We start from the raw sequence: 24,198 nt of genomic DNA on the forward strand, positions 1-24,198 counted from the left end.
TTACTGACCTGCTGCTCACCAGGTGATGGGTCTTCTTGAAGGGTTTTCCATCTTCTCTCCCTCTCCATGAGCCCTGATGTATTTACCCTCACAGACTGATTTCCCTTTTATTTATTTATTTTTTTACAGTTCCACATGCAAGGCTCAGGAAACTGAGCCAGGTAGAGCCGAGTAGCCAGCATACTCCCATTAGACAGACTTTGCTTCCCCCAACTGAATTTGAAAAGACCACCTCAGTGTCCGGAAACAGAGTCTCCCTGCTGTACCTTTAAGAAGAATGTAACATTTTCTATTTCCTGGCTTTTTGATGAGTCATCAGTTTCCAGTACGAGTTGCTGTAATTATCCTGGTTAGATTAATTTCCCTAAAAATGGAGAAGCAGCTACTTTGATGGTTTCAAAGAGATAGACTTGAATAAAGAAACCCCTGTCCTTTAAACCTTAGAGAGAAATCAGACGTGCCAGGAACAAATGATGCTTTTTTTTTCCCCCTATACCTTATCTGCAAAAGGGTGTGTGCATTTTGCAGAATTCCTGTGATTTTTCCTCTCTAAGCATTTTGCTTCATACCTAAAGCTCCATGCCTGCATGAGTACCAAAGGACTTTCCTTGGCTTTTGCACTGACTGTATCTGTTTTGCCTTCTCTTCTTGTACAAGCAGTACAACCCTGATCTGAAGTTTTTTCCAGTCCGAGAACTGTGCAGAAAGAAGGGCCTGGCTTCCTATTCTCAAATCCAGATAGAAAGTCCTCTCAGTGCTAAACATTCTTCACCTATTCCGTGGACTCTAGGCAGGTCTAAAAATTACATGGCATCAATGAGAACTGGCGCTCTTTACCTCCCTTCAGCTAATCTTAAAACACTGTGTTGAAACGCAGGCAATGTGTCAGGTGCTAGAACTACAGAGTAAAGAGGGCAAGGGGAGTTACGGGTGTGATATGCACACAGACACGGATCACACACTCTGTACATAAAAACACGTGCCACACACATGTACGTAGAGCTGTCCGGTATGTGTGTGTGTAAACATGCTTATGAGTATAGAGGTAGTAATGATACTCATCCAGCATTCTTCCAGCGGTATTGTAGAGAAAAGGATGCATAAGCTATCACCTGAGTTCGGCGTGCTTTTATAAAAAACTGGGGATTTTTCAGAGATCCTTGAAGTTTTCCTGATTCACTGTAAAGGACAGTCTTGGCGAAATCACAGTTGGAGGCTAAAGGAAACAGGTAAGGGGCTGTTAGAGAAGACATCCGTTTGTAGAAGATCAAAGCACATTTGATGAGCCACAAATTGGGCATCATAATGGGCGCCTTCCTGCCTGCAGAGCTCGAGGAAGAGGACGGGTGTGTCCCTGTGGACCACACAGAGGTGGCCAACACCGCCTGATCTGCCTGAGGAGGGGCCCACCTCAGTCCCTGCACCCCACATGCCCGTTGGCATCACTGACACTGAGGGCTTTTGTTGAATGAATCACTCTGTGGGCGCCCTCACTGTTTAGACCAGTGGATTATGGAGGCCAAGGGACTAGTCCCGGCAGTGCTGACAGCCTGACCAGCAAGGCCATGTGCTTTCTGGAAGGAAAAGCAAACTACAGAAGCTGTTGGCATTTGAGAAGAAAGCAGGAGCCACCTGAACCTCTGAAGTACGTCACAGAGATATGATAGCATAGTGGAAGCCGGTCTGGACCATTCACACAGCCTTCTGCCCTGAATGAAACTCCTCCCAAAGCCGCTTATTTCTGACCTCCACCCCACCCCCTACCCAGGAGTCCCTGGCTGCAGAGAGGACCCACAGCCATGCAGGTCATCATGACACTGCTTATCTCCTTAGCTTCCAATATGGAGGGAAGAAGGGCCCTGACCAGGCAAGGGCCCTTTAAAGGGAGAGGCAGGAAGTCGAGAAAGTGAGAAACCATCCTTCCCTGGAATTGCCCCAAATCAATGAAGGCTAATTCCTTTTATATAACATTTATGATTCTTAAAATTCATGAAACTCACACATGTTTATTGTATAAAATTTAGAAAATTTAAAAATAGGTCATCACTCATTATCCCACAACACATGGATAACTGGGTTTTGTTGTTATGGTTTTTTGTTTCTTTGGTTCATTTCTGGCTGTACTGGGTCTTTGTTGCAACTCAAGGGCTCTCTAATTATGGCACTTAGGCTTCGTTCCTCTGAGGCCTGTGGGATCTTAGTTCCCCATCCAGGGATCCAACCCACATCCCCTGCATTGGCAGGCGGATTCTTAACCACTGGACCACCAGGGAAGTCCCCAGATAACTGTTTTAACATTTTGGCATATTTTATTCCAATCTTTTTTCTATATGGTACTCTATTTTTTTTCTTTTACTGTTCATGAATGGTATCAGACTGGTACAAGGTTTTCATTTCTAGGTGGTGGTTGTTTTTTACTTGGCATGTAAATATGTCTTTCTTGTCATTACCTGTTATTCAGAAACGTGATACATGCTGCATGACATCCTATCAGTAGACATCCCAGGAGACTGTCACCCATTGAGTTCCCTCTTGTTTGGGGGCCTGATTTGTCACGTTGCCCTCATTGCTGTGCAGGTTGTAACTAGGAAGCTTCACACTTGCTCTGTCTTTTGGAGCCTTTACGTTCTGCCAGTGGCTATGGCATCTTTCAGAGGCTTCCCTATGGCATCATCAGACCAGAATTCTCTGAGGACCCCGTTACCAGGCCACTGTCTGGTGACACTTACAGATGTCCCAGCCTCCCCTTGATTGGTGCACAGTGGAAGGTGCTGGGCCCAGAGCCGGGAGATCCTGGGTCAGGTCTCAGCTCTGTCACCCGGTCTGAGCTCTGTCACCCGGGCAGCAGCAGTGTCCTCAGTAGCAAAACAGGAAGATTGGACCAGAGCTCAGGCAGACTTGAAGGGCCTGCCCGTTTCTCAGCTCCTTGAACTTGATCACCCAACTCCTTCCCCAAAGCTGGGCTCTCTCGTCCTCCCCGAGCTGGCCCTGTGCAGCCTGTCTGTCGGGTGGCCTTCAGGGAAAGGGCTCCCCAGGACGTGGGGGGCAGCATGAGGGTCAGGGGAAGAGCCCAGGTCTCAAGGTCATTCCAGAGTTTGATTCCTGGTGCTGTGAGTACAGAAACCCTGGGCAGGGCTCTCAGTTTCCTTACTCTGGCCTTAGTTTCCTCCTGAGTAAAGGGAGGCCTGGCGCAGCATCTGCACGCACGCCATCAGCAAATGGCTACCAGACACCCTGCCTGGCCCATTTGCAAAATGTTGGTTCACTTCCCGCACCACCGGTCTCTTCCAGCCCTAAGGAACCCAGCATCTTCCATGTTTGACTTGTGAAAATCAGGCCAGTCCATCTGCATCACAAGACCCCTGTATTTGCAGCTGCAGGTGTTGGGTAAAGTGCCCTGTTTTCGTGTTGTATCATCATCCTAAGAGACTCTGAATTTAAAATCTTAACTAGTTCCCCTTGGGTGCTGCTAACACTGGCGGCAAAAAGTTCTGAGTTCAGATGATTGAGGGGCCGTTAGTGCCTTTAACCTCTGGAGGTTAATAACCACAGAATAACTGCCTTCCAAAATCCACACGCCACGTGTGTGTGGAACCCACCTTCTAGAGCAAGAACAGTGTGGTTCCCTCCAGCCACACGTCAGAGGCAACTCCGAGAGTTCAGCAGAGACCTGTTTCCACGTGGCCTGGAGAATTTGGGGGCCCCTGGGCTGATATAAAACAAATTAAGAGAGGTGCCAAGCATCTGGGCCTAAGCACAGACGTCTGGGGCTCCTGTTCTGGGATATCGTTAAAAGAAACTTTGGGGAACCAGCCTTCAGAATGAGAAGTTTCCTATAGGAAACTGAGGGAGAGCCAGATAATTGAACTCATTGATTTCCTTCACGGCTTGTTTGCCCTTTCATTCTCTTCCTGAGGTGCTGTTTGTTGAGGAATGTCTCCAATTGCCAGAAAGACAGTGGGGTGTCTCGTATTCCCCCCTCCGCCCCCGCCAGCTCTCCTTTCAGCCAGAGCTGAGCTCTGAGGCGAGCCTGCAGTATGAATTTTTAATGCAGAACTTTATGGCATCGCTCTGGCAGCCTGGCCGCATTGCTCTCCTGAGCTTTGAGATTTCATGCTCTGCTGAACAGAGCAGAGACTCAGGGCCTTCAGCATCAGTGAGGATTAACCCCCACGTGACTGCACGTATGCCCTCCGATTTCCCTAAAGGTAAAGTTGGGAGAAAATATTAAAATTATGTGGTGTTTGGAATGTTATCCACAGAGCCTGGATGCAGAAACAGAGCATAATCTTGAAATTTCATAGGAAAACATATATTTTTAGCTTTTCATTTATCTTTCTTTTAAAATTTGCCTATTTTTATTTTGATGCATTTGTGTGGTCTTTCTACCCTAAAAAAAAAAAAAAAGCGCCAATCTATAGAATTTATGCAACATAAAGATTATTAGATCCTTCCGTTTTCCATGGAAAGCCCCCGGGTACTTAGAAACTTAGGATTTGTTGTCGATAAGGGGGAAAGGACCAGTTATGTGAAGTAGGTAATTCTGTGTGTAGGCATATGGTTGATTGGCCTTTTCTTCTGATAGCCTTCTAGTATTTTTCAAAGTTTCCAAATTAAAGGGGGGAAATTTTTAGAAGTTGTCTATAAAAATGACTTGAGCTTAAATGAGTTGGGGAAGGAATGGAGCCTTCGATCAGTGGTGCCAGAATAGCTGGCTAACACTCAGAGGATGAGAGATGAGGCAGAGCCCTGTGCAGAGTCAAGCCTCAACGTTTTAAATATTTACATATGAAAAACAAAGTCATAAAAACACTAGGAGAAATTTTAGATGGATATTTATATAATGTGAGGGTGGGAAAAAAATCTTTCAAAGCATGATGCCAAAGGTAGAACTCACAAAGAAAATTTCACAGCTTGCTGGTGATTGATGAATGACTGGTAGATCAAATGGCAAAAATATTTGCATTGTGTATGACAGGGAAAGAGAGTCTGTGTGTGTGTGTGTGTGTGCACGCATATATATATAAGCACACCTCATTGGTGCCATTTTCCAAAAGTATTTGCTTTTCCTTCATGTCTGTGTGTCACAAGCTGGTGATTCTCACAGTATTTCAGACTTTTTCACTGTTATTATATTTGTCGTGGTGAGGTTGCCATTGCAAAAGTATTACAACTCACTGAAGGCTGAGGTGATGATTAGTGTTTTTTAGTATTAAATTTTTTTTAATTAAGGTATGTACTTTTTTTTAAGACATAATGCTATTGCACACGTAATAGACTACAGTCTAGTGTAAACAGAACTTTTATATACACTGAGAAACCTAAAAATTGACATGACTAACTTTATGGGGACTTGCTTTATGGAGGTAGTCTGGAACCAAGCCAGCACTATCTCCAAGGTATGCCTGTATATATAAAGAACCCTTAGAAATCAATAAGAAAAGATTTAATACCCAAAGAGAAAGCTCCATCTCCTTACTAGACATAGGCCTCTCAGACTCAAGCAAACTCATGATCCCTCCTGACTTCCTTCTTGCCTGCAGGCAGCTTCCCTTCCATTTTTCCCCTCCCTGGAGCATATTTGGTCCTCCCTCGTTGCAGAGATGAAGGTTCCTCCTTGACCCTGCTGTCTGACCGTATTAGCTCCCCCTCCTTGAGACCTTCTGCACTCCTCCTGTCTTTGTCTCCACTGTCACTCCAGTAACGGGGCTCTTTTCACCTCTTGTCTTTCCTTCTTCAGTCCCTCCCTAGCAAATCTCCCCGCTGCCAATCCTCCAAGTATCTGTAAGAGTATCTTTCCAAAATATAAATCTGATTCTGTTTGTATGGCTCGTCCTTAAAATCTTTCCATGGCTTTTTAAAATTCTATATATTTTTTTAGTTGAAGGATAGTTTCAGATGTACAACATAGTGATTGAATATTTTTATAGTTTGTATGTACCATACAAAGTTATTACAATACTATTGACTATATCATTAACTGTACTGAAAGTGCTGTACATGACATTCTTGTGACCCATTAATTTTATAGCTGGTAGTTTGTACCTCTCTGTCCCTGCTTCACCTAGTTCACCAGTCCACCCACCTACTTCCCCTCTGGCAGCCGCTATTTTATTCTCTGTATCTGGAGTCTGCTTCTGTTTTGTTATATTTATTCATTCCACATACAGGTGAAAACACATGGCTCTTTCTTGCCTCCACTGAAAACTGATGCCATAGCGTCCGGGATGCCTCGTGACACAGCTCTGCCTTCATAGCCTCATTTCACACCGACTCTAAACCCCACCCCCACCCCGTAGAATTGCGGGCCTTTCCCCTGATCACGAGTTCCCACATCCCAGTGCGCTGTTACCAGCCTTTTTCCACGAGCACATCGCCTGCCCCTCCACGCCTCATTCCTGCACCCACACTTATCTGCAGCAGCCTCTGCGAGCATGTGAGGAGGGTTCTGATCTCTCCTATTCCGTGGAGAGAATTTGGGGGTCTTGAATTTGTATCCAGAACGTAAACATCTTAATTTTCACTAAATCTGACTGCAGTGTAGCATTTCCTTCCATTGCAAATCAACAACTCAGAACAAGAACAGGTCTGTGGCTTTCTTGCAAGCAGAAATCCTAGTAATTTCACATCACATCACAGTCCTCGTAGATACCTTGAATACTGTTTAGATCCATGACTGCTTCTAAATGTCAGTAATTTGGGGGGTTTCTAATTAATTTACTTTTGGCTGCTTTGCGTCTTAGTTTCCGCAAACAAGATCTTTCATTGCAGCGTGCAGGCTTAGTTGCCCTGGGCCATGCGGGATCTTAGTTCCCCAACCAGGGGTCGAACCCACATCCTGTCTTTTGGAAGGTGGATTCTTAACCACTGGACCACCAGGGAAGTCCCCAAAATGTCGGTAGTCCTTAGACCCGTTACTAGATCAGGAGACCACTGGGACAAAGGGTGTGCTGTATCAAGGTTCCTTAGTGTGTCCTTTGCAGGGGGAAGAACCCCTTTGGTACAGCAGCGCCAGGTGCTGCGGGCTCTCTCCCCTCCCCCGGCCCCAGTGTCAGAGGTGGGTGTACTCGGAGCTGTGTTTGGCCTGGGGAGCTCACGCTACTTGTCTCAGACCTTCTGTGCTCGATCCAGGAGATAAAGGATGGGCTGCAACAGTTCCACCACCTCTCCACCATGCTATGTGGATGCTCGTAGATGCTTGACTTGATATTTGTTAGGACAAAACTCAGCACTTGCCCATTGGCTGGTTTACTCCCCATATGTTTCCTTATCACCCATGATCATGAATGTGGCTAATATTCTGGATCTTAACTACTCACCCACATTGATCATTACTTCTACCTATTAATTGATCTTCTCTTGAGTTTTGGTGATTTCATTGTCCAGAAGTAATATAAATATATGAGCTAGATCCCATCAAATTTGTCATTAATCATTTTTAACATGATTTCAATAACTGAAAATTATTATTTCCTTCCCAATCCATTTCTTTATTATTTTTTATGATTTATTGTATCTTTAACTTGTCGGAATGTATTATAGCCTATGAGGTAAGGTATGTGTCTGTTTATTATTCTTCATACCGATTCTCAGCTTGCCCAATAATTCCTTCCTTCAGTATTTAACGTTGGACAAATCAGATGTAAATAATTACATATGTCTCTGGATTGCTGTCTGAAATTTCTTTCTATTGATCCAACTTTTCATTCTTATAAGTACCCAACTGTTTTAATAATGTTTCATTTTCTGTCTTGATACCTACAATAAGTTTACTGCTATTGGGGTCACCTAAGTTTTCTATATGCATCTTGACATTTTACTGAGTTTTATAAATCAACTTGGAAGCTAAACTTATATTTATTTCTCTTTAACACAACTGCACATAAGAAATGTCATCATTAGCTTTCTTTGTCACTAGCATTTTGTAATTTGATTTTCTATAGATGAATTTATGCCATGTTATTTTAATTCCCACATGTTTAATATTTATATCCCTGTTGTAGATGAAATCATTTATTTCATTTTCTAGATATTTATTACTGGTACATAGAAGTGTCATTTTTTGTCTTTATCAAAAAACACGGGGCTTTGCTGAATTCTTGGGTCATGGGTTCTCTGCTGTTTTGCTCCAATGAATCCTTTTGGACAAGCATGTAGCCATATTACCTATAAGTAGTGAAAGGAGATCCAACCAGTCCATTCTGAAGGAGATCAGCCCTGGGTATTCTTTGGAAGGAATGATGCTAAAGCTGAAACTCCAGTACTTTGGCCACCTCAAGCGAAGAGTTGACTCATTGGAAAAGACTCTGATGCTGGAGGGATTGGGGGCAGGAGGAGAAGGGGACGACAGAGGATGAGATGGCTGGATGGCATCACTGACTCGATGGACGTGAGTCTGAGTGAACTCCGGGAGTTGGTGATGGACAGGGAAGCCTGGCATGCTGCGATTCTTGGGGTCTCAGAGAGTCAGACACGACTGAGCAACTGAACTGAACTGAACTGAGTAAATTTGTGTGCTTTTCTGATAACCAGAATACCTGATTCTCCTCTTTCATTCCTGTTTTTTAAAAGGAGCATCTCTCTTATCTGTCTGTGGAGAGCAGTGGAGGCTCTTGGTTTAAATGTCTGTCCTGTTTGAGACCCCGCACTCTTGTGATTCCCATTTAAATTAGCTTTGACCTGGCTTTCAGATTCCATGTGACTGGAACCCTTCCTCTGTGTCATTTGGTGTGGTTCATTTTCTAGTAGGAAAATACTTCTATATATTGTGTTTCTTTCCATTTTTATATTGCATATTTTATGGATTGTCTTACTATGTGATTTAAGACAAGTTCAAGCTTGTTGTGTTTTATTATTTGCTACACCTCTAAGTATGACTTCTTTCTCTGTTATTTTGCTACATATAGTATTGGCTAGTGTGGCTTTAAAACCTTACCCTAGCCTTTTGAAAAAGTCTAGTTAATCTTTTCCTCTTTTGAGGTATGATTCTATTGCATTTTTTTAGGCTTGGGGTTTTCTTCCAATACATATTTTATTTCTATAGGTGAATTTGGCCTGGTAACATTTACCAGTATAACTCTTACCTTACATTTTTCTTTATTCTTAATACTCTCCTCCCCCTGCCCCCGCCAATTCATGTCATCTCTGTCATAAACTTTCTGATCTATTTAAGGAAGATGGACCACAGAGCATAATTGACTCTCTGAATGTCCTGGGTCCTCCAGGTGAGCCCTGCTCCAGATCCCCTCTTTTTACTGAAATTCAGTGTCAAATACAGAACTATTGAACCCTTTGGAAACCTTTTAAAAGCCACATATTTATTTTAAATTCTCTTACCATACTGCACTGCTATTACATTATATGTCAAGCATAGCAGCAAGTTATACTTCACTACATTAGCCTCGCCTCCTTCTGCAGTGAGACCCAGTCCTTCATAGAATACACTGAACCTACACATTCCGGCTGGCGATTTCCTTAAAGTTGTTTCAGTTTTCCAAGGACCACGGGCTTCCCCGGTGGCTCAGACAGTAAACAATCTGCCTGCAATGCGGGAAACCTGGGTTCGATCCCTGGATTGGGAAGATCCCCTGGAGAAGGGAATGGCTGCCAATTCCAGTACTCTTGCCTGGAGAATCCCATGGACAGAGGAGCCTGGCGGGCTACAGCCCACTGGGTTGGAAAGAGTCGGACACAACTGAGCGACTAACACTTTAACTTCTGAGGATCTCCTCCTGCCTTCACAAAGCACCTGCTGCTCAGCAGGATTATCAACTACAGTGATAAGAATCCTTTATTCTCTGGCACATGGTAAATATTTTTGCACAGGAACTTGAGGCTTGCAAGCTAGGTAGATCCTAAGGCACAAACATAGATACATTCTTATCATCACATTGTTTAACTTTTACTAAACTCAGAAGTATACTTTCCAGGTATCCAGTGTCCTTGCTTATGGTTAAACCCAGGGAGTGCCCTACTCTGTCATTTGGAAAGCTGACTGGATCCAGTTTCCTGCCCAGAATCCCAGAGACATTATACATCAGTGGTCACTGCACATAGCTGAGCTGTAAGGCAGTTATTTGCTGACTGTGTCTTCCCAACAGAGGGCCCTCGGGGTTCTATCCACTGAAGTTTTCCAACCAACCATGAATGTACGGAAGAGGGTTTGGCTTGTCCAATAACAATCCCTTCCAAAATGTGAATTCTCTAATAAAACCAGGAAGGTCATTTGTTTGTTTAACTTCAAATTTTCATCACACTGACCTCCAAAAAGTATTCCAGGTGCCTTTAATACCAGATACAGAATCAGTGAAGCTCTTAGATTAAAACCTGGGAATTCGAGCTTAGAGTTCCATGGGAAAGATGCCTCTTTAAGACTTGGATTTGAATTAAAGCTCAACAACTCAATAACCTGACATGACTAAGACATTCCCCGCATAGGACTTTCTGAGTTCAGTGTTACTGTGACGCCCTGATGTACTGTTTGCTTGGCAACGAGGAAAAACTTTATGTTGCAATTAACCTTGCTATTTTTTTCCCTTATGTCTAAGTATCGTGAACTTCCTTTGTGGTATTTTAGTGATTAGACAGGATGGAGGGTGTTCTTAAAGATTCATGGCCAAACCCGATGATGTCAGACCAAAGGGAAGGGACGGTCTTCGTGGGGCCAGCAAGTCTGGCCCCGTCTGAATTGTTTGTCTAACACTTCACAAGTAGAAGAGGAACCACTGAATTATTCATTTTCAAGTTGCCCTAAAAAAAGGCACTTACACTGCCGAATTGCAGACTCTCGGTGCCAGCGAGAGGAAGAGGAAGGATGCTGTCTTTCCTTGGGACGGGCCACTGCCGTCGGCTGCCTGATTCTCCAGTTTCACTTCCCGACCCTGTGGGGTGAAGGAGACAAACCACCAGCTGCCTTAAGTGCAGGGCAGTTAAGGGGGTGGGGGCCATGGACAGATGCTACCAGGGCCTCCGAAGCCACAGGTGAGCCAAGTGCTGGATTGATGGGGGGAGACCAGTGAAGGGGAGGCTCTGCAAGCAGCTCTGAAGGGCCAGGAGGTGTGGTCAGAAGGCACCGGGGTGTAGAAGTGATCCGGAGGACAGCCCAGGGCCTTGAGGTGGGCCCAAGAAGTCCCAGGAAGTCGTCTCAGCCTTGGACTTGGAGGGGAAGGAAGCAGAGCGTAATAACTAGAATGCACCTGGAGAGGTTTCCTTATTCTGAGTTTTAACTTCTCTGCCACCAAACCTTCTCTTAACAATTCCTACCACATAGTACTTAGGAGAGAAAGGGGGTAATTAGAATCCCTCACATTCCCGCATAAACCCAAGGTTCTTACCCTAGACTGCTGCTTTCTGTGACCTTGAGCTTCTTGGTCACCACTCACCCCCCGCCCTCAGTTTCCCCACCTGTGAAATCCAGGCAGCATCCTCCTGTCCACCTGCAGCGGTGGCAAGTCCCCTGTGCCCTCGGGAGATGGTACGATGCACAGGATCAGGGGCACCTGTCAGCCCAAGGCAGAGTGCTTACAGGTCAAGCCAACAGGGAAAAGAAAACGAAATCTGAAAGGAGGCTCTGAAAGTGCGAAAGCTCACGTGGGGCAGGCCATGCTCCACCACCAAAAAGACCTATTTCTTAAATATCTGGAGGAAAGCAGCAGCACCCTGGGTCCACAGTCCTACTGGCCATGTCCTCTGCCCAAGACTCCCCCAACCAGCCAGTTCCCGGGGGACCCAGCGCTCAGGGTGGTGGCATTGGCTCCCTCCAGATCCCGCGTGGAGGCGGCTGCTGGGAGCCTCTTTCCTGGAGGGAGGAAGGTTGGGATTCCTGTGTCCCCTCCAGAATCCACTTAGTCTGTATCAAAGAGAGATACTCATGGATGATTTTTCAATCACGTTCTCCTTGCAAAAGTGTGCCTTTCATACACGTCCTTTTTCCTTCCCTTTGATGAGTTAACTGACATACTAAGAGGTTAACTGATGTGACTAAAATTAGCAAAGTACTCCTCATCTGTATTCTTTCCCAGGGGCCACTCTGTAGCATCCTGCTTATCTCTGCACGGGTCTTCTGGTCACCTCATTTCTGTGCCAACAGTGGTCAACAGCCTACGTACCGACTTTGTAGTTGAAAAGTTATAATGGAGAGACACTAAACTACTGTGATGGTCTATGCTTTTTTAATCACCTTATAATTTTGTTTGTTTGTTTGCTTGTTATTATGTTCAGTTTCTGACATACGATAGAGGACAGAACCCCTAGTGCCTACTGGACAATTCCAGCCGTGCTTTCCTGGCCCACCTGTCCTTACTGCCATTTTATCTTGAAGCTCCTTCCAGAATCCTTAGAGCCTCACATTCAGGACTCTTATTCTTTAATATAGCCACTATACCATTATCATAGGTGGTGCAGTTGTAAAGAATCCTTCTGCCAGTGCAGGAGATGCAAGAGATGCAGGTTCAATCCTTGGGTCAGGAAGATCTCCTGGAGGAGGAAATGGCAACCCACTCCAGTATTCTTGTCTGGGGAATTCCATGGACAGAAGAGCCTGGCAGGCTGCAGTCCGTGAGGCCACAGTCAACACACAACTGAGCAACTGAGCATGCACACTATTATCACATCAGAAGTTAACTTCTTTATATCATCAATACTTCAATTTCTAATTACCCCTAAACATCATACATGAAATTTTTTAAGTTGTTTTGACTCAGGATCCAAATTCAGACCCACACATTGCAATTGGTTGTTATATCTTTTAAGTCTCATTCGTTTTTATTGAGCCATCTCTTTTTCTTTTCCTTTCAACCTGTTTGAAAGAGAAACCAGCTTACTTGCCCTGAAGAGTTTCCCACAGTCTCTCGCTCGTTTCCCCAGATGTAGTTTAGCTTGTTCCTCTGTCCTCTCATCCCTGCAAGTTTGTAGTTGAACCCAGAGGTCTGATCAGATTTAGACTGGAGTTCAGGGGCAAAACCTACTTCCTAGGCAGTTGTGATTATAATCTGTTGTCTTGGGTGTTGAAAATTAGCTGTGACCAGAAAAGAAAGATTCTGATTTTCACGAACAACAATAATAATGAGTGTGTGCGTGGGTTTACGAAGTTTTCTTTTTACCCTCCATCAATATTCTTATTTCGTCCTTGTGCCAATTACTTTGGCAAAGGCCACACTATTCCTCCCAGGCAGATGACTGTCACGCTCCCAGATCTGCCCAAGGTCAAAGGACCAGGAGGCAGTGGGAGGGAGTCTGGCCTGTCTACCTGCCATGCCAGCCACATTCTGGTGACTCCAGCCCAAGGTGTCGTCACTCCATCCTACTTGTGACCCCTGCACTTGATTTAAGGGAAGAAAAGGATTTTCACACCAGACTGCTCCTCATAGCTTTTAGAGCCACAGTTTTAGAGAACGTGAGAGAAATGGCAAGAGGCATCTGAAGTTAATCCAGATGCTTATCCCAAGACGCTCCCATGACCTCAGGAGCAGCAGTCTCGTGAGCTAATTCTCCAGCCATGGCTGTCCCCGGTGCCCTACCCTGCGAGGACTGAACCTGGGTGATGGTCCCAGGCGGTTTCTGATCACATCGGACTGTACTTCAGGGAGTGGCTCAGATTAAACTAAAGGAGGATTTATTTAAATTATTTTGTGTAAGCAAGTCAGTTGAATCGTAGGGCCAGAAGGGAAATTTCCTTCCCATTTGGTATTGATGAGGCTTCACCAAAATTGATTTTAATCATTACTTGTATCACTGACATTTAAACATAACAGTCATCAGAAGGAACAAATTGTGGTTAATTTCTGAACAAGCAGAGGTGAACTTTTGGCCATTTAACTGTCTCTTGATACAGTTTTATTTGCAACAAGAGTAAAAACCACTATTTCCCGAGGGTCTGACGTAGCGGTCAAGCTCTACAACTGTTTTTCTGCCCAAACCTCGACTTGATCAAAGAGGGAGGGTCCACTCTGGGGTGACACGTTTGACTGGGGGCTTGGGGGCTTGAATGGATGCCAGGTAGTTTCACCCCAAAGCAGAGGCGGCTTAACCCGGGTGGAAAATGAGAGACAGGACCCATCATACAGCTGGGGGTTGTCAAGAAAACCCCTCCACAAAGGACGCTTTCTCCTCCCACCTCCCCAGCCAATCCGTGACGAGTCCTGTTTGTACCCAGCTCTGTGTGCCCCGGGAGGGACGGGGAGCAACAGGGAAATGAGCCAACAGCCCTGCCCGCTGGCAACTCACGCTCCCCTGAACCTGGGTCTTTAGGTACTTTTTCTTCCAGGGAGAGTGTTTGCCTCCTCTTTCAAGGGCTACAAAAAGTGGTCAGAAAAACTAAGTATTTTCCTTCTGCCAAAACAACTTACAGACTCTTTCCTTGAAAGTCATATTTACAACTTGGCTAAACAGCCCTGCACTTTCTGCTGTTTAGAATCCCAGCCAGTGAGTTGTTGCCTGTCACATGCAGGGTGGACTCGAGGAAGTGAAGGCGTCGTAGGTCCGCGTCGTTCATCAGCCAGGATTTAGGGAGCGCCTGCTGTGTTCTCTGGGATCATGGCCGTGAATAAACAAGCCATCAGTATCTGAACGAGGTACTCAGAGGCAGAAATAAGTGCAATAAAAATAAATGAGCAGATGACGAGGAGCAGGGCTGCCAGGAGACCCTCAGAAGACAGTGGGCCCTTGAGCCAAGGCCTAGATGGCGACAGCAGCAGCATGTGGAGCTCAGTAGCAGGGACAGCCATGCGGACAAGCGTGGTGGCTCTCAGGAACAGAATAAGGCTAGAGAACCCACAAGAGCATTTGTCGATTGAGCCACAAAAGGAAATGTGCACAGAATGCATGTCACTCGCAGACTAAAGCCTCAACCCCACCTCAGCGGCGCTGAGGGAGCAGTTGTGCACTTGGGCCTCTTTGTCTGGACAGCTGGACAAGCGGGAAATGAAACTGGAAAAGGAGCCGAGGTGTTGATGAGAGGTGGGCTCCCGCAGGGGTCCTGGCCCAGAGGACACTGGGAGGGAGGGAGCTGGGGAGCAGCCCGCTGAGCCTGTTGCGCTGCCTAAGGCAGACTGCCTGTGAACTCTGCCCTGGGAGCGAGAGGCCGCCAGGGGCTCTCCTGCCAGGCAACATGTTGAGACCAATGGGTGGAATGTGGGCTCAGGTTTTTTGAAAATAATATCGTCAAATCTGTGATGGCTCACTCTGTCTACAAAAAGAAGGAAATGCTTTCAAAGTACTTTGTATGACTTTACCTGACAAAGAGGAGACAAAAGAAATGAGAGGCCAGTCTCACTTATAAATATTTATGGGGAAAAATACTCAATAAAATATTAGCAAATAGAACTCAGGAGTGTGTTAAGTGCATAATATCCACAACCAAATGGGGGGGCAAGTGACTGTCAGTATAATTTACCATTTCAGCGAGTCAGAGGAGAAGAACCTTCTAATTAGCTTCATAAATGCTTAAAAGGTACTTAATAAAATCAGTGTCCTTCTTTTATTAAAAAGCCTTAATAAAATATGAACAGTTGGCTATCGCATTAACAAAATACAAACACATGTATTTAAAGCCCAAAATGAGCAAAGCGTTTGATGGTACACCATTGGAGGCCTCACCTGTGATGTCAGCCACCATCTGACATTAGGCAAGGGTCCCCACTGTCACCCTAGCTATGTGTCTGGGCTCTGCTGTCATGAGGGAAAGAAATAGGAGGCGTAGAAGGGGCAGGAAGAGGCTGGCCTCGTGACGTGGTTGGGGTGGTTGCCATGGAAACACACGCTTAACAGACTCCTACCCCATGTGGTCTGGTTCAGTCTGGTTGTGCCTCCCTCTGCCTGCTGTTCTCTGCCTCCTTCAGGTTGCAGACCAGAGGTCCTCTCCTCCAAGAGCCTCTCTCCTCCTGTTTGCAAAGCTCGCTGTCCCTCCTTCTGGGCTGTCCCTGGACCCAAATTCCCTGGTGTCTTCACTCCCCTGCGCCCACCTGAGCAGGCAGTAACAGGGTCTCCCGTCTTTGAACTCCTGGGATGTACGGCATCTGTCCTTGTGGTCCCAGTAAGGTGAATGTCAGTGCCCTGTGCACTGCCAACCTGGGATGTTTGTTTCCCCATCGGATGTGGCACATAGTAGGTGCTCTGTAAGCATCACTGAGGGCAAGCTGCCCCAACTCCACTCACACCCCTGGGCCTCAGGCTGGTGCCGCCTTCTTCCTGTGCAGCCTTGCCCTGCCTGTCACACTGGACTCAGACCAGCCTTTCCTCTCCTGAGACCAAGTCCCACCTGCGTGCCCATGTGCAGGCGGAAGAGGCCCTTTTTCTGAGGACCCTCAACCCCCATTAAGGCGATTCTAGCCCTATAGCCAAGACATCTCCTCATCCCTGGCCCTCTGGCTCCTCCTCCTCCTTGTTTTCCCACCAGTTCTTATTGCACGCGGTCCAGCAACCCTGCTTCTGGGCTCCTCTGCCCCTTTGTGCTGGGAGCCAGATCTGGAGACTGACCCGCCTTCCTGATGGGCCAGGTGGCAGACATAGCATCCAGTGGGTGGGGCAAGCATTCACTTTACCAAGCATACTGGAACTTACTTAACCAGCATACTTGTTTTTAAAACAGGGAGAATGGATCTTTAGATATTTCTTCCTCTTTTGTTTTTCTTTTATTGTTTTGTTTTTTTGACTGCGTCACACAGCTTGCAAGATCTTAGTTCCCCCACCAGGGATCGAACCGTGCCCTCTGCAGTGAAAGCAAAGGATCCTACCCCCTAGACTGCCAGGGAAGTCCCAGATATTTCTTCTTTTGATGCCTAAGAACTTTACAATCTAGAATTGAGACTCTTGACCTGGGTCCAAGAAAATACACTGACCTTTGAAGTTCACCCCGGATGCTTTTTCAACTGCCTTGTAGATTTACTTTGCTTAAATAGCTCCTGAAGTTGCAGGCTTGTTTGGGATTGAAATATGCTCCACCCTTGCCCTTGTGCCATCCCTCAGCACTCGGGAGACTAGTGTGAAAGGAAACACAGGGTTTCCATCATGCATACGATTTCCCTACCGTCAGCCTTGACTGTGTCCTTTCAAGTTCCTCATAAAAAATCATGTGCCAGCCCAGAGACTACCCTGGAATGATCTGTGGGGAACCGATTGAATGAAACTGCATATTCCAGGCCAGGCTGAAATGATCCGCAGTCTGAAGCCAGAGCAAGCACAATGCTGCTCTGGTTAATGGTTCAGTGAAAGCTGTTTTGTCAGCTCGTAAAAAGGTGAGAGAACGTAATCTTTATAATAAATAGTTTTGCTGAGCAAACAATAACGTGCAGTTATTATGGACTTTGGAAAATAAATGATTTTAGGCTAACGTCAGGCTCCAGTTCCAACCCACTGACGTGGTATTTGAGCCTGCGAAACAAAAAGAAAGAAAAACCCCCTCGGAATATTGTTGACTGCCTGCTATGAGAGCACATGCCATCTAATTCATAACTATACTTTTCAGATAACATTTCTAGTTGCTTTTTTAACCCCTGGACACTTTCATGTTACTTATTGAGGGCAGTTTGTCTGGTAGGATTCATGTTGTTGGGGAGGGACGGGGGCAGCAGCAGCTTGGCAAGGAGTGGGTTGTATGGACTCTGCGGCAGACAAGTTATAAGATTCGACCAGCACTGACAAGTCTGCCAGCGCCAAGGGCTGCACTTCATGTCTCCAGGAGCCCTGATCACATTTTGGTACCCAGTGGGTTGTGTTTTTCATCTCACCTTTTAAAAAGCATGCCCGCTTGGGAAGGTGCATCACTGAGCCTACAGACTCCTATAGTAATCATCTGAACTTTTCCTCGCCCACTGCATCTCTGGTTCGTACCACTGTCTCCTGTGACTCTGGTCCCATCTAGCCCCCCTGGGCCCTGCTGTCTTCAGGGGAGCCGGTGTTGAATTCCCTGGCCCTGGAACAGCAGGGCTCAGTGTTGGCATTATCATCTGAAAGCTCTGGAAATACGAGACTTGCTGTCATAATGAAAGGTAAGGGCCATACTTGTTATCACATTCACTATTTTGGTCAGTTTAGCAGTTGCCTAGTAACCAAAGTTAAACTGACGAGAAGATGGAAAAACTTGAAATTCATTTCCAGGGATTGCTACAGAATGCCAAAAAGACACCTTCCTGTTTAAATGTGGCTAATTTTTTTTTTTAATCAGTGACTTGAAATCTTTCAGAGCTGATACATTGTTTTCTGGGTATTAGGTATTGTAATGACCAAACAAAACCATTCACCTAGGAGGCACTCAGGCCCACCCCGGCCCCTAAATCTGGCTGGATCTGGACATCACTTCCCAGACCCTCCAGGTCCCAGCTTTGCCGACCCAGCCTCTATGTGAAGCCAGATCTCTAAGAATACCTCTCTTTTCTAGCCCAGGCCTGTGTCTGACCTTGTCCTGACCCCATGGCCAATGGCAGTGGCCAGTCAAGGAGTGAAGGGTGGATTAAAAATAAGTGAGTGTCGGTCCCCAGACAGTCACACTTCACCCTTAATCTCCAGAACAGAAGTTGGGCCATTTTACCAGGGGGATCACCTCCTCCTGATGCTGAGAATTAAAGGCAAAGCCCTGGGAATTTCCTGGAGGTCCAGTGGTTAGGACTTCAAGCTTCCACTGTAGGAGGCATAGGTTCGATCCCTAGTCAGAGAACTAAGATCCTGCAAGCCGCACAGCATGGAGCAAGGAAGGAAGGAATGAAAGAAAGAAAAAGAAGGAAAGAAAGCAAGGTGCAGCTCTGGCCAAAGAGTTTTCCTGGTGGAAAGGCGCTATCAGCTTACTCTGGAGACCTAGGGTCATTCCCTGCCTTTCCTTCCTTCACTCAGCAAAATGCATTGAACAGTGCTGTGTGTCTTTTTTTGATTCATCCTGAGAAATACACAGCAGGTCTGCCTCTCTATGCTCCCCACCTCCCTGTGTACACTGCCAGGCAGAGTAGCTGGTAACCCCAGGAAAAACAAGGCCCCAGAGGAGGACACCCATCTCTGGAAGGCAGTCAGATGGGCCCGTCATATGAAATAAGTGCAAAAAATACACTCGAGGAAACATAAAGCAAAACCAAGGAATAATTTAATAATGAAGGGAGTGGGAATGACAGGTATGAGAGACAGAAAAACTAAACCAAGGAAGCAGAGAAGAGATGGATCCCAGGCTGAGCACAAGTACAGGGGATCAAGCTGAAGAGCTGTCCAGAGGGGCAGGAGAGGATCAGGACACAGCAAATGGAGGGAAAGTTTGGACAACGTGACGGGCGGAAGTAGGTGTGCCGACAGTAGCCAGATAATGGGAGAGCCACACTGAGCAGAAGACTATCTAAATAACGGAGATAACTTAGCCAGAATTAAAGAGGAAGGGACTCGTGGAAGATACAACAGGAGAAATTCAGGAAACCCTCCCTGAGGCCGGTGCTCAGGATCTCTGCTCTCCCAGCCCCGGCCGTTCCCCATCCACCTGCTGGGTCCTGCAGCCACCAGCTCCCCAACGTGCTCCAGAGAGAAGGGAGACAGGGCCCCTGGAGGTCTTATTTCAGGTGCTCAGTAGCCAAGCGTTTCTGTCTGCCTCTTGTAAACACAGCCCCGGCAGACTTTACAGGACCCACATCTGCCTGCACCTGTCCTGTGGCCAGGGATCTTGTAGGTGTCTTGAAACATTCATGGACCAAGTGAGTGAGTGTCCAAATGATACCAGCAGCTGGCGGGCTGGGTGGGTGGCCGCGTGGATCTGGACTTGGTGAATAACTGATTTAAGTTCAAAGCTGCATTTAAAAGTAGTGATTTGCCTTAGGAGAAGGTTGTTAACTTTTTATTGTCTCGTATACACAATGAAGTTTGTGCTCCATCAGCAGGTTGTCTAGACAGTTTTCGGTTCTGACCATCAAGTCCCCTTTTCTGTCACTAGCAGATCTTAACACTTTCCATGATGGTTTTACCCTCCGGAGTCACGGCAGTTTCTCTCTGATACCCTGAAGGTTTCCTTTTGAAATGGTGCAAAGAGATGTTTCACAATTGAAGCCACCCCAAGCCTACCCCCAGCCCCCAGCATTTCCCTGCAGGGCCCCAGTTTGAGTGTTTGTCTTAGAGACACTGCCTCCTTCACCAAGTTGTCCTAAAAATAGCTTCATTTAACCAGGCCATTTGATGAGGTGTTTCAGACTTTTCTCTGATGAGTCTGTAAGCAGGATACTGTTTCAAACAGATACCACGATCTGTGAACCTGATCACCAGGCGTCTGTTACCTTGTTCAGGCTGACGAGAGTTGATGAGATTGCCTGGAATCGCAGGGCACACCTAAAGGTTGGGAAAGCCTCAGGGCCTCAGGAGGGAACACACGATGCAGCAAATAGCGAAAACAGACCGGCCAGGGCCTGAGTAGCTCATCCCACTCTCTGTATTAAGGGTAGGTGGTTAGGACCAGAGAATGAGGGTGGGTGGTTAGGACTAGAGAAGCAGGTTTGGGGAACAGAAGAACCCTGGAGTCAGCCTGTCTGGGCGCCCCGACCTGCCCCAGTGGGTAGACTGACCGACCAGCCCATCACTGGAGGGACCAGCTGCATTCAGGACCCTGACCAAAAGCTTAACACCAAGTCCTGTGCCAGCAGGGATGAGGGTGGAGGAGACAGACTCTGGTGGGGAGACTGTGCTGCCTCCTGAGATGGAGCCACTGGCAGGGTTGGGGGAGGGGTGGAAGTAGGAGACGAGGTTCCCAGAGGTGGAGGGTGACGGGACAGGCAGTATAGGTCCAGGCTACATAGGGGTCCATATGTGGTGAGACAGATTAGAGCGGAGGTCTGTGGATAGGGGCCAAGAGCCTCGATGCAGAAGGACAGCCAAGGGAGTCCAGCAGGCAAGCCGTCCAGCGGGGAGGGGTGGGCCTGAGTCCTGCAGGTGGCAGAGCCAGCTCAGGTCCGCACAGGGCGTAGAATGAAGCAGCCGCAGCCGGAGGAGGTCTGTGCTGTAATGTCCCATCCCCTCTTTCACAGGGGTACTGAACCTCTCACAGGTAGCAGTCTTGACCTTGACCTCCTTGCTGGGGCCACCGTTGGGACCGGTCTGGGGCAGCGACTACCCTGGGAGTTCTGTTCAAACCTGCCACAGACTTTTGGAATTGTCCTTCTCAGTAGAACTCTGAGCATGGTTCCCCTCTCTCTCATGATGTTGTATGTTGGAAGCATATATATGCCTTCAAATTACTCAGGAAAGGACTTTCAGAACAGGAGAAAAAAAAAAAAAGCACCTGGTAACTCCCTGCGTGTGAGCAGGCTTGGAGGTGGGGTGTGACAGTGACTCAGCTGGTTCATGGTGCAGACAGCAGAGCCTCCCATCCTGCATCCCCAGCCTCTCCCCACCTCCCCTACCTGTCCATGGTTCTCTCAGTCCTGGCAAACTTCTACTCATCCTTCAAAACCCAGTTCACACATCACCTCCTCTGAAACCTTCCTGATTCCCTCCCCCAAGGAGAATCCAGCTCTGACTCCTCTGTTTTTCCAGAGCTCTCTGTTCAGAGCTCTGTTCAGGGCTCTCTTGGCAGGAGGCACTGTCTCCCCAAGGAGACTGGGTGCCCCTCAAGAGCACACCGGCTCTTTCCCTCGACGTAAGCCCACCTCCTCCCAGCAGGCATCCGTGTCCCCTCGCAGGTCTGCAGGCCTCCCGCCCCGACACTGGCCTGGCCTGCGTGCCCATGGGCCATGCTGCCAAGTTGGGAACAGTGGTGGCCCCTGAGCCTGCCTCGCCCATCGACTAACCTGCTCTCTCCCTCTCACCTCCCCAGGGCCGACGAAATTGAAATGATCATGACGGACCTTGAAAGAGCAAACCAGGTAGGATGTTTGATGGCTTCAGACATAAAATCACAAGAGCATAGCCCTTTCTGTCCTCACGGAAGAGGCTTCTCTCTAAGTCAGGTTGATGCTTTTTCTGATGCCACGAGCTATACATAAGCAGTCCCAGGTGTGATTTCCTTGCGAAAGTCTCTGATACAGTCCCTGCATCCCAGGCATCCCGTGGTGATGCTTTTTCTTTTCCTTCATCCATCTCTTAAGTCTCTACACTGCTCCCGTGACAGCTGTTATGCAGCAGAGTTTATACCAACATGTTAACCCTGCAGCAAAGTCTGTGCCTCCACCTTCTAATGGGTTGAGCCACTTGGCTCTGGAGAAGGCTTCCAGCCAAGGGGCCCTCTCATCTGATTCTTAGTCGTCACATTGCTTTGTGGAAAGTACCCCCAGCACTGTGTCCCACACAGAATAGGCACACAGTATCCTCTAAACGGGGCTCCCAGGTGGTGGTAATAGTAAAGAACCCGCCTGCCAGTGCAGGAGACATAAGAGACACAGGTTCAGTCCCTGGGTCGGGAAGATCCCCTGGAGGAGGACATGGCAACCCACTCCAATGTTCTTGCCTGGAGAATCCAGTGGGCAGAGGAGCCTGATGGGCTACAGTCCATGGCGTCACAAAGACTCAGACACAACTGAAGAGACTTGGCACGCACGCATCCCGGGGCTGTAAATACGGAGCTGCCACCCTGCCGAGCCCAGCCCCTCCTCAAGAACTCTGCAGAAGAGGAAAACATTTTGCTTCAGCAAATGGTGCTACTGCTTTGAAAAGGAAGGGGTCTCCCCCTTTTATTTTATTTTATTCTAGTCTATTTTTTAGTGGAGAGAAGCAGCCAGAGCTGGGTTAGGTTTCTCAGCCCCAGAAGACCACACGCGGGTGGTAGTGGCCTCTCCCCATTTAGTTCTACAGCCGGGCCACCCCACACACAGGGAAGCTTAGGGTAGCCCCAAGAGGATGAAAATCCTTCTCGAATCTGCAGTCTCAGCTCTCTGCCTTTTGAGGGTCCCACAGCGTGACTGCCTCCTGGCTGGCATTCCTAACCCCTTGGCAGACATTCAGGAAAGAGCGTCCCTGTTTGATCTTTAGCTCATGAAAATACTCTGAACTCTGACTGAAATGTGAAAGTCAGTTTATGCAGGAGAACGGTCATAGGTCGTCCGGGTTCCTTTCTTCTTTCTGAGGGTCCTAGGCCTGATCCATGTGGGGTGCTCAGTAGAGACGCCTGGACTGCATCACCCCAGGTAGCATCTTTAAAGTAATTCAATTAAATGTATTTACTTACTGGCCATACTACACATCATGTGAGATCTTAGTTCCCTGACCAGAGATCGAACCCCTGTTCCCTGCATTAGAAGTGCAGGGTTTTAAGCACTAGACTGCCAGGGAAGTCCCAGTAGCATGTTTGTATGGCAACTTTGTGGTCACAAGAAGAGCTGACCATTCTTGAGTAACTTTTCTTGTGCCTGGCTCTGTTCCGAGCACTTCACATGAACCGAGCCCCTTAAACCTCACCGGTTTCCACCAAGATCAGTGTAGTTATGACTCCCATTTTACAAATAAGCAAACTGAGGTCAGCAGCCGGTCAGTTGCAGAGTCAGGCCTGGAGCCTACACTCTTCACCACACTCAGAAACAGGGCTGGAGTCCAAGGGCTCATTTTGCCTTTCTTTCAAATTCCCAAAAACACCCATTCCGCTCCCTGCCCTAAAGCACTACTTCTGCTCCAGTTCACAAAGGTGCCTAAGCATTTATTTACCTTAATTTACTATAAACTAATTTACTTTGGCCCCTTTGTTCTTATTCAAGTAGCACCGCTCAACTTTCCAGAGACCATATTTGTTAAGCTTCCCTGTCACAGGACTGTCATTCGCATTTCTCAAATTTCCACCCATCCACTCTCTCCCCCTGGCCAATCCTGGGCCAGCTACCCCTTCTGAAGGCACTCTGGGGTAAGCTCTGGTTTGTTAGATAACCCGATTCTGTGCATGTCAAGCGCTCAGGTTCCAATTAGTCTGCAGGTACTAAGCATATTTGGCAGAGGTGACGCTTTTCTCAAAATGCCTAAGGCCCTGGGTGGCTATGGGTCCTTGGAGATGCCAGGCAGGACCCTGCAGAAGGTGCTGCTTCCAAGGCGGCAGTTTGCTCAGGTCCCCACTCGGTACTTCCTGGCTGTGTGGCCTTGGATAACTCTCTTCACTGATTATATTTCTTTAAAAAAGAAAAGAAAAAGATGAACTTTGCAGACCTTATGCCAAGGAAAATTAATCCAGTCACACAAAAAAAGAAAACAAATACTATGTGATTCCTCCTATATGAGGTCCATGCTGCTGCTGCTGCTAAGTCACTTCAGTCGTGTCCGACTCTGTGCGAC

General features: G+C 47.1%; 1 protein-coding gene across 1 annotated transcript in view; it reads left to right on the forward strand.

Annotated features, from left to right (window-relative positions):
- Positions 1-24,198, forward strand: part of CUX1 (cut like homeobox 1) — a 330,995-nt gene that overhangs the window by 223,933 nt on the left and 82,864 nt on the right. Inside the window, 1 exon segment of the mRNA XM_070362072.1 lies at positions 21,764-21,812. Within this exon segment, the coding sequence (XP_070218173.1) occupies positions 21,764-21,812 (49 nt within the window).

This window comes from Bos mutus, chromosome 25 (assembly GCF_027580195.1).
Source record: "Bos mutus isolate GX-2022 chromosome 25, NWIPB_WYAK_1.1, whole genome shotgun sequence".
Lineage (NCBI taxonomy): Eukaryota > Metazoa > Chordata > Mammalia > Artiodactyla > Bovidae > Bos > Bos mutus.